Source organism: Heterocephalus glaber, unplaced genomic scaffold (assembly GCF_053883595.1).
Source record: "Heterocephalus glaber isolate CG9 unplaced genomic scaffold, H.glaber_assembly_v1.0 deba00001719, whole genome shotgun sequence".
NCBI lineage: Eukaryota > Metazoa > Chordata > Mammalia > Rodentia > Bathyergidae > Heterocephalus > Heterocephalus glaber.
This window is the reverse complement of record NW_028258432.1, coordinates 8716145-8726429: the sequence shown is the minus strand read 5'-3', so window position 1 is coordinate 8726429 and position 10285 is coordinate 8716145. Positions and strand designations below refer to the sequence as shown.

The 10285-nt window shown below is 51.6% G+C and overlaps 1 protein-coding gene across 1 annotated transcript; it reads right to left on the bottom strand.

The window, feature by feature from the left end:
• Window positions 1-611: 611 nt before the first annotated feature.
• On the bottom strand, window positions 612-6523 carry Pdx1 (pancreatic and duodenal homeobox 1). Its single transcript, XM_004854808.3, has 2 exons — window positions 5998-6523; window positions 612-2036 (listed from the first exon to the last, which is right to left on the bottom strand). Exons 1-2 carry the CDS (start codon window positions 6404-6406, stop codon window positions 1585-1587), a joined length of 861 nt encoding a protein of 286 aa, XP_004854865.2. The 5' UTR covers window positions 6407-6523; the 3' UTR covers window positions 612-1584.
• Between the last annotated feature and the right edge of the window lie 3762 nt (window positions 6524-10285).

The following is a 10285-nucleotide window of genomic DNA, read 5'->3' as shown; positions in this document are numbered from 1 at the left end:
ACAAAAATCTACAGTCCACTTGCTGCTCTAACTCAAAACCCAAGTACAAAGTTTCTTACTTCCTTACTTTTCCCTGGTTAGTACAGGAAAAAAAGAAACTCTAATTTAAAAAATTCAACTAGAATCATCACACTTAGGACAGACTGGAACAAAACAAAGAGAATAAGTTTTCATTTCTTCTCATGTTAGCCATATTTTATTAAGCATTTTCCATAAACACGGCCTGAAGGCCCAGATGTTGAAAGGAGGAACTGACCTGGAAACTACATACCTGTTCATAAAGAACTGTTAGGTAATTTTCTTTTTTTATTGTTTTTGGTACTAGGGATTGAATCCAGGGACTAGATTCAAGCACTCAAGTGCTGAGCAATATTTTCAGACTTTTAATTTTATTTTGAGATAGTGTCTTGCTAAAATTTCTAGGCTGACCTGGAACTGCCACAGCTTCTCGAATAGCTAGGATTACATCGTGTTCAGCTATGTTAGGTAATTTTAAAACTTTAAAAGAACCAGTTTTTAAACCCTCCAATCACATGCTCTGCGCAAAGCTCTGTGACCTCTGGGCCATCCCCTGGGCTATTGGAACCCCCACCCCCCCACCCCAGGCCATGGCTGCCTGCTCTCATAATTTCTAAAGATGTGGAAATCACACTCACTATAAATAGTTGTTTGTTGTTTGTTTCCGGGGCGGCCCAGTTCACCCAGCTTGTCTTCAGCACAGCTTTCCACGGCTGAGGCCAGGACCTAAATCCATAGGCTGAATAGAAAGCGCTTTGTATCTTTAGTTTAAACCAGGTTGCTTAAGATTCCGTTTTTCACCTTCATCCCTTAAGGTCATCCATCTGTGTCTCCTGGGAGCCACAGCAACACACACACACACACACACACACACACACACACACACACACACACCCAGGGACTCTCCCAATGCCCCTACCTCCAGCCCCTGGCCCAGTCAGACTTAGAAGTATTTTCTTCAGAGGAAAGGAGCCCACGTTGATGGAAGTATGCTAAGGAAGTACTCGGTTAGAGGAGGAGGAGAGGTGGAGGAAGAGGACTTTTATAGATATCAATTTCACTGAATATTTGAAACCTAAAATGCTTTCTTTAAATTATTTATGAAGGTCAAGAAGTTGCCTGAGAAAAACTGTTGGGCTTCTGTGCTAATGAAGGGACTCAGTCCAGGTCACCTGCGTGAGGAGAGTTGGGGAGGGTTCCAATTCGAACACTTTCTGTTGTCTTTTGAAGAGTTGGCTAAAGGAGTCCCCTAGTGGAGGGCTAGAGGCCAGGAGGGGTGTGGGCAAAGGCAGCAGACATCACAGATCCGATAGGATCACCAGAAGAGGACCCCAGTATCACAGAAACCAGTGTCTCTTCTTCCAGAAGGTCTGCCAGCATCTCTTCCAAAGCGCCCCCGTTGGCACCTGCGCCGGAAGAAGGGGTTCGCCGCTCCCGTTCAGGGTGGGCCTCACAGATCTCATCCCACCCCACGGCCAGGGCTCGTGTTTGCACCTGGGGTCCCAGGCCCGCTCCCCCTCCTCTGCGAGTGGTCCAAGCCGCCGGACAGGGAGCGGCCCCCACCTCTCACCGAGGTTCCTGCGGGCGCCGGGACGCAACGCTGGAGGGCCGAGGCGAAGCGCTCAGGCCCGGAGGCAGGCGGCCCTCCCGGGCGGCGGCGCGGGCAGCGGGTGGCACAGCACCCCCCGGGGGTGGCGGCGGTGGCAGCGCCATCAGCTCTTCGCCCGAGGTCACAGCGCAGTCCTGCTCGGGCTCCGCTCCCCCGCCATCCCGGGTCGCAGCCCCGCCGCTGCCGCCCCGCTTTTTGTCCTCCTCCTTTTTCCACTTCATACGGCGATTTTGGAACCAGATCTTGATGTGTCTCTCGGTCAAGTTCAGCATTACCGCCAGCTCCACCCGGCGCGGCCGAGAGATGTACTTGTTGAACAGGAACTCCTTCTCCAGCTCCAGCAGCTGTGCGCGCGTGTAGGCCGTCCGCGTCCGCTTGTTCTCCTCCGGCTCGGCCGCATAGGCGCTGCCTGCGGGCGACACAGCCAGTGAGTGTGGCCGCGGGACCCGCCCAGACCCTCTCACGAAACCGACCCCTCAACCCCTGCTAAAGGGGCTCACCAGCTCCCGCCAAACTACTGCAGCCCAGCAAGTCGCTCTTCTTGGACGCCAAAGCTGTGTGGGCTCTCGCGGCCAGCCGACGCTAGGCTCTGCCAACAGTTCTTTCTGTTTTTGTTTTTCGTGTTTGAGACAGGGCCTCGATATATAGTCTAGGCTGACCTCGAATTCACCATCTTCTCGCCTCAGCCCTGTAAGTGCTGCGATTACAGGTGTGCTGCACGAAGCCCAGCAAGCTAGGGTGTGCTCTTGGATGCATTCATTTAACTGGTTTTGGGTTGATGCCCATTATAAACACATAATAGTCGGTGAGTGCAAAACCGTACGTAATCCCAGCATTCTGAGAGGCTGAGGAAGGAGAACAGCAAGTTCTAGCCCAGCCTGGGCAACATAGCAACTTAGCAAAACCCCGACTCAAAAATAAAATAAGGTAAAACAAAACAAAACAAAGAGGTGGGTATATAGCTTAATGGGAAGCCCCTAGGTTCAAGTCCCCATACTGGAGTAGGGGAAATGCATATAATAGATGTTTACCCTGACTCCATTCTATGCAGGCCTTTAACATAGGATTTGGGGTGGGGTGGGTACTGGGGATTGAACTTGCGCTTGCAAGGCAGGTGGCAGAAACACTGAGCTAAATTCCCAGCCCTAACATAGGATTTTAAACAACGTTTCCCAAGTTGAGCTGTAGCAAGAAATACATTTCAGATCACTGTCCAGTCCATACAGGAATATACTACTTACTGACAACATTTCAAGGCATAAAACCAGATTTTTCCATGTATTATGCTATTTTCCTCATTTTTCTTTTTCGTTAAAGCGATACTGATCTTAACCCAGTAAACTGATTTCACCACCCGATACTGGCCACAACCTGCAGCTTGAAAATCCCGGTGTCTATACAGGTTACGATATATTTTGTTACATCTGCCATATTTTTTTTGTTTATATTATAATCAACCCCAACCTGAGTTGTGGTACATTCTCTATAGTTGCCATTTTAACCAAAGCTTGCCGCCTGCCTGTGTGGAAAACCAAGGCAGGAAACTGTTAGCCCTACACTCTGTCCTATGCCTCAAACCCTGGCAGATGCACAGAGAGAAGGTGGGCCAGGGGGCCGGAGCCCAGCTTCAGATTGAGAGCCAGAGAGGTGAGGTTAGTGGCATACAAACAAGCCTGCTAGGGGCTCTCGGGCTTCCCAGCTCCAAGCTGGAGCAGCCTGGAAGCAACAGGGAGGCTGGAGGTGGGCGGGGGGAGAGTGCCCTGCAGCCCCAGGTCTGGATCTTTTTTCCAAGTACTGACTGCACCTGTATTGTGCACTTCAGCTTGGCATGCTCCACCAAAGCTCTCAGAACAGGCTTAAACTGGCCTGTCCTTAGGGCAGAGGTAGGAAACATTTCTCCTGTGACTGGTGGCAAAGCCTTGAAGGAGCCCAAAGGAGATTTTATGTGATGAGGTGTGGTACTAATTTTGCTATGGTGCCTGAGCAGGTTTCCCCCCAGACCAAGAGGAGGCCCTATTCCTAGTTAGTAAGAGTAGCCCGGCTGGGATGGGGGTGGTCCCTGGCCAGGAGAGAGGCTGAAGTGGCCTTAAAATAACCCTTTAAAGGGCCGCCTACAATTGTTAAACTCATCTCACGAGGTCGCGTGCCTCCTGCCTTTGGCTGCTCCTGGCTAAGAGTGGAGCCTGTTGGTGGGTGGAAGTCCAGGGCCTTGGGTCTGGGCCCTTCTCTAAGGCACAGGGTAGAGCGGTTTAGGTGCAAGGCAGCCAGTGTGACTGAAGCTGCAGAGGTTTGAGGAAGTCTGTGTGGTCTTCAGTCTTCAGTATCACATTGTTATTGCATGTGTGAGAGCCTAAGGGTCCACTCAAACTTCTTCTGGAGTGAAACCCCACTGGGTGCAGGCAGATGGGTTTCCTAACTTAGAAGCTCTGCTCCTTCGAAAGTTTACTGGAAGGATCTCTGGCTCAGCAGCGCTCTGCAGGTGGCTCCCAGAAGAAAAGGGAAGGTGGAACCCTTCTTAGCAGGCAAAATGTGCTGCTGGGTGAGAAGGGCCAGCAAAGGCCTCTCTAACCCCCATGGACTTCCCAGAGGGAGGGGTAACCATACACGGGTGTCCCTCACCCCCAGGCAAGGCTGTGGTTTTCCTTTCAGGAGTTTAAATTTTATCTCCTGTCCTTTGGGGTCCTCCTAAACCCAAGCTCCACCAGCCGAAGGGTGGACAACACCCTTTGAGGGAGGAGATGAAATTACCTCACCTCAGAAAGCCTCTCTTAGGGCCTCCCTGGCTCTTCTCCTGAGGAAGTCCCAGTTCAAGGGAGCAGGGCCAGGAATGCTAGAAGCTTGCTGCTGCAGGAAGGCAGTCCTAGTCCCTGGGCCTTGGGACCCTCTTCGAGCACCGCGAGTCTCCCAAGAATCCTGCATTTCCAGAAACAACAGGCTCAGAGGCCTCAGGCCCCGGTTTTGGGAGCTGGATAAGTGTGCAGAGGCACTTCCGTAACCTCTGGGCCCCATCACCCCAGTTTTGTGGTCTTGTGAGACTGCAGAAGCCCAGTTTGGGTCCTGTTCTGCCACAGGATTTTTGCCTTAAGGAGAAAGGAAACCAGGAGGAGGCAAGGCCCCATTTCCCTCTCCTCACAGAATCTCCTGGGTTAGTGTCAGGTAGGGTTCCTGCACAGACTCGGAGACAGGGTGCCTAGAATTGGAGAATTCTTGGGGGGTGTCAGATGGAGCTTCTTTCCCCTGTTCCTGAAAGTTAAAGGCATAGAAAAGGCACCTATTTGCAATGCAGGTGTGACCAGAAGTGGCTGTGGCACGGAAGCGATAACATTGTGTAGTAGCAAGGGCGCAGGCAGTCCACCGGAACTCGGAACTCGGAACTCGGAACAACTCACTGCCAGTTCAGGGAGGGGAGAGGACAGGGGCTGCTCGGCATCTCTCCGCCTCCTGCTCCTGGAAAGACATTACCTCCTGAGCCAAGGGCGGAGGGACCCCCGGACTCTCACTTCCCCTGAGCCGGCTGTGCAGGTAGGACGAGCCTTCTTAGGAAAACTTACTTCCTGAGACCAGCAAAGAGACCCCTTTAACCAGTTGGTCAAAAATAAGTTAGCACCTCAGACGCCTCTCCCAGCTGCCTGGCTCCGATGGGGAGTTGCCCAGCTGCCTGTGCCAGCCTTGCCGTGAGCCCCTTGTTTGGCCCCAGCCCCACCCTGCTCACCTCTACCCCTAGCAGGGCCACCCAGCCCACCGTTCTTGAATGGATGCAGTTTTCTTCTGCTCTTTTGCACCCCCAGAAGGGCCCTGCCTGAAACTAACCCAGGAGATTCTAAGGGGAGAGGAGAACGGGCCTTGCTTCCTCCTGGTTCCCTTTTTCATTAAGGCAAAAGTCCTGTGCAGGGCAGGGCTCAAACTGGGCTTTTGCAGGCCCACAAAACCACACACCCCAGAAGGCCTGTAGTTTTCCAATGAAGCGAGGCGAAGGAGGGGTCCTGGGGCTCAGAAGGTACTCTTTTGCCAGGATCCTGGGCCCCGCTAGCTTACTTGATGCCCATTACCCAGTCCTGGGCTGCCAGATCCCCTGCTGGAGAAAGATCTAGGTGGTCCAAAGCCCTAAGTAGGCTCCTGGGGCTAATATGGACTGAGTGCACCGGGAAAGAGGGGAGGAGAGCTGGGTGGAAAACATATTCCCAAATGGAACCCGAAAAGTGCTTCGGAGCAGGATGGCGTCCTTAGCTCTCTGGTATACTTTAGTCGGACCTGGTGTTATCCAAGGGGAATGGGGACTTCAACAGGGAGTGAGCCCAGGGGTGTTGTTGGAGTTAGGGGCAGTTGAGTGCAGAGCCTAAGAGGAGGACGGGGAAAGGAGCGGGGATTACCTGCCCACTGGCCTTTCCACGCGTGAGCTTTGGTGGACTTCATCCACGGGAATGGTAGTTGAATGCGGCTGGGCTCTTCCAGGGCTCCTGGCTCCGTTCCATCCGGGAAGGGTCCGGCAGACGGGTGGGGGAGCGCGAGCTGAGCAGGGAGGTGGTGATGCAGGTGCGCCACCGTGGGGTCTTCGGAGAGGGCGGGGACCTCGTAAGGGGAGATGTCCGTGGGGCTCCCCTGCTCCAGCGCTCCCAGGGCGCCTGGGAACGTGGGTGGCGGCGGTGGCGGCGGTGGCTGACGGCCCATATACAAGCATGCGGGAGGGCTGGCACTGAAGTCTGGCACCGGGCCCCTCTGGAACGCACACGGGTCCTTGTAAAGCTGTGTGGCCGCGTAGTACTGCTCCTCGCCATTCATGGTCACAGCCCGGGACTGTGGAACAAGATCCAGGACGAGGGAGCTGCAGTCAGGGACTGGGCGCCGTGCTGCGCTCCCACTTCCCTGCTCTCTTTGACAGCTCTCCACTGTTCTCAAGGGAACCTGTGGGCAACAGGGCCAGGCCAACCGGCCGCCGTGCCATAGGCTCCGGCGCACCCCACGTGGCTCAGCCCAGGGACTTTATTGGCCTGGCCGGCTGCTTAAGACGGGGGCGCAGGCCCTGGGAGCACCTGCGTTTGTTTCAATGCTCTCTCTCAACTGCGCACACCTGTATAGGCAGCTGGCGGTGCCCTCCCTAGTGGTGGTCGGGGAAGAAAATATTAGAACTTCATTTATACAGCCATTTTCGTCGTGGCTTAAATTTCTGTTTTCCTTGTACCTTCGATAACGTGCATATTGTTACTTTGTTGATATAATGTATTAATAGACATGTATTGAGGTTGCGCTTTTGTTTGAGGTTGCACTTTTTTTTTTTAACTGTTGGCAAATACAGTCAGAGAAATTTGCAGACCCAGTTCTGTAGATCGGACGCAGTCGTTTCTCTTATTTGTGAAATTGGTTGGCAAGTACCAGGAATGTCAGGGCAGGAACAAGTGCAAGGGCAGCATTCGCTGTGTTGTTGTCTGTGCCTGTGCTCCTGGTACTTCTGGAGTGTGAACTCTGACTATAGAAGCAATCACAGTGTGTGTGTGTGTGTGTTTAATTGAAGGGTATCATAGTTTGGGTTTTAGGTATTGGGGCCCACCTGGCCAACTCAGAATGCACTTTGCCAGTTGTAGGAAGAAGAAGGAAGCAGACGTCTTCTTGTGTTTGGGGTTCCCAGATGCTTGATGATTCCCTCCGTCTGGGGAGCCCCGCTGGAGCCTCCCAGTGGAGAACTTTCTCTTTTTTCCACTAGATTGAAATGAGACCAGTGGGGGAGGGGGAGGGTGTTTAGAAAACGAAATAAAATCTCCACATTTGCACCATGACTTCCTTGGTAGGCTTCAATCCATCTGGCAACTGGTTGCTCAGCGATCCTGACTTAAACAGGGTCACAAAACAGGGTCACTTTTTCCCCACCCACCGCTGCCTCCTGTGGCCCCAGCACGGCCACTGGGTCCTCCTGAAGTGACTGCATTCCTCCAGCCACCTCGGAGGATTTTGGAAAACCTGGACACCTCTGCAGAAAAACAACAGCTTGTGAGCCACAAGGAAACAAGCAAGAGGAAAATCTCTGCAACCTGCTTCTCCTAAACTACATATTCAACATCTAGACTTCCGTGAGATTTTAATGTCTTTGTTTTCCTACTGGAAATATTTGTGCTTTAAATGCTATTCTGATTTTCTTTTTAATTTTCCTTAAAAGAGAACTCTTGGCTGGGAGGCTGGTGCATGAGATCTCAACGTTAGCACTGGGCCAGGGAGAGGTGTGTAGGAGTGTTGCTGATGACCAGGACTTCACCAGGGCAGGAGGAGGGAAGCCAGGGCTGGCAGAGAGGGTTTAGGCGATTTCTTAAGAGAAAAGAGCCACCTGTGGTCGTGAAAGGCCGTGGGACCCGCACACCTAATCTCTACGCCCCGTCAATGGGCCCATTGTTTGTGGTGGCCTCGGAGGACCCGACGCTATCGCCCTGGCTTCCAGGGACCACATCGATCAGGACAGGCCCGGAGGGGCTGCGCAGCCGCAGCATGTTGACCCTCGGAGATAATCTGCCCAGTTGCCAAGGGTTGACTTGGCGACACGGTTATGAGCGGCCCTCCCTCGAGCTCTGCTCTGGACAAAGATCGGCCACCCTCCTCCTCCCGCGCTCGCACGCCTGCTCCTCTCCCTTTCTCCCCTGGGCCGCGGACCGACCAAGGCCTGCCTCATCCCTCCCCTGCTCCCTCCTTGCCAGCCACCCCTAGAGTATTTACTTTGCACTTCTCCTCTAATTGCTCTTTTCGGCAAAGTGGTCTCCATTTGGATGCTTCATTTGCTCCCATTTAATATTTTTGCTCGGCCCTGCAGAAAGGAAAGAGGCTCTTAGCAGAAAAGTCAATCCACTCACTGCGTGCTGGCAAAACCCTGAGTACCTGCGCCGAGCAGAGATGTGGGGGTGGGAGGTGCTGAAGGTGTTCAAAGGACACGCGTTCTCACTCTCTCGCAGTTACCTTTTCTGCTGTCTGTTTTCTAAAGAATGGGCCCAGGAAACCAAGGTCAAATAGCCCTTTATTATTATTATTCTTAGGTAGAACAAGGCGCTCAGGAGCTTTTGATTGGTGAATTATCACGCACAGGCACAGGAAACGGGTATCCTGAAGAACCCTCGGCTGAGCAAGGTTTCAGTAAGTTTCAGCGCGGACACAGCTCCTGGTATCATAAAGTCTCCAAATCTGTGACAAGTGAAATGCGTTTCCGCTCTGAGTCCCCGCTGCCCGCCGCCCGCCGCTCCGAGCCGCCCGCAGGCACCACGATACCGAGTCATTAGGCGAGTGCCTGCCCTAGCCATTTAACAGCGCTCTTATGGATAAATAAACACAAAAGGCTGTAAACCAATTATAGTGTGGACAGTGAAAAAGTCGTTTATTAGCAGGACGTCCTGATAGTCCTCGCTGATATCGAAGGCCCTCGCCTGCCCTCCTCCCTCTTTCCCTTCGCAGAGCCGTGATTTGCTTCCCCTGAACGCGTTATCTTGTTCTTGGTAAGTGGCCACGGCTTCCTCAGCAGTTTCCCAGGCACCCCAAGGGCCGAATCTGGCGTGTCGATGAGAATTTTTAAGCTTTTGCATCCCATCATGAAGGGGGAAAAATGAACCTTTCTTAATTTCAAGGATACATTTATGTGGAATTTAGTTTACTAGAGCATGTTCATTTAAAAAAATTAGTTCGCTGTTAAAAAATCAAAATTAAATCGCATCCTGAGTTGAGAAACTCTGTAAACGGTGTGATGTACTTAATGAGAACACACCTTTCATAGTTGACCTTTGTCTTGTCCTGAGACAGGTTCTCACAAGTAGTCCAGGCTGGACTAGAACTCATTAGATAGGCCAAGCAGTCCTGTAAACCGTATCCTCTTGCCTCAGCTTCCTGAGTGCTGGGATCATAGGTGTGCACCATAAGGCCAGGCTTCATACTTGGCTTTTAAATTTCATTTCATTTTGCCATTTACTAGGGATGGAACCTAGAGCCTCTTATATGCTAAGGCAAGTGCTGTACTACTGAGCTACATCTTAGCCTTTAAAAATTTTTATTTTGAGTCGGGGTTTAGCTAAGTTGCCCAGGCTGTCCTCCTAACTTCTGATCCTCCTGCCTTAGCCTCCTGTAACACCATACCAAACATAATTGACTTTTAACTTGTGTGCATTCAATGGACACTGTTTTGTTGTTGTTGTTATTGGTTATTGGTTTTTTTTTTTTTGGTACCAGGGATCGAACTCGGGTCCTTGTGCTTTCGAGGCAGGTGGGGGAACCACTGAGCTAAATCCCCGGCCCTACTGTTTGTTTTTTAAACAGGACGAATCATTCATTTTTTCAGCTACTTTTTGTAAATCTCAAGTCTAGTGTCCAGGTCTGAGAAGAGCCAGGGAAAAACAGCTTAGGCATGAAGGTGGAAAAGACCCTCGCTTTGAAATAAAGGTTTTTCATCAATTTTTTTTTTTTTTTTTGGTACCGGGGATCGAACTCAGGTCCTTGCACTTTTGAGGCAGGCGGCGGAACCACTGAGCTAAATCCCCAGCCCCCCTCCATCAATTCTTAATACAAAACAGTTGAGTGGAGAGTTGAAATCATTTTCCACATATTTAATTTTAAATTATTTATTTATTTATTTATTTGAGACAGGGTCTCAAAAAAGTTCAGTCTGGCCTTGAACTCACTATGTAGTCCAAGCTGGCCTTG

What these genes read in the sequence shown, in the direction of transcription:
- Pdx1 (XM_004854808.3), bottom strand. Translation starts at nt 6,406, where the DNA reads ATGAATGGCGAGGAGCAGTACTACGCGGCCACACAGCTTTACAAGGAC. An exon ending in GTGGAAAGGCCAGTGGGCAG is followed by an intron (nt 2,037 to 5,997) that starts GTAATCCCCGCT and finishes TGTCGCCCGCAG; the next exon opens with GCAGCGCCTATGCGGCCGAG.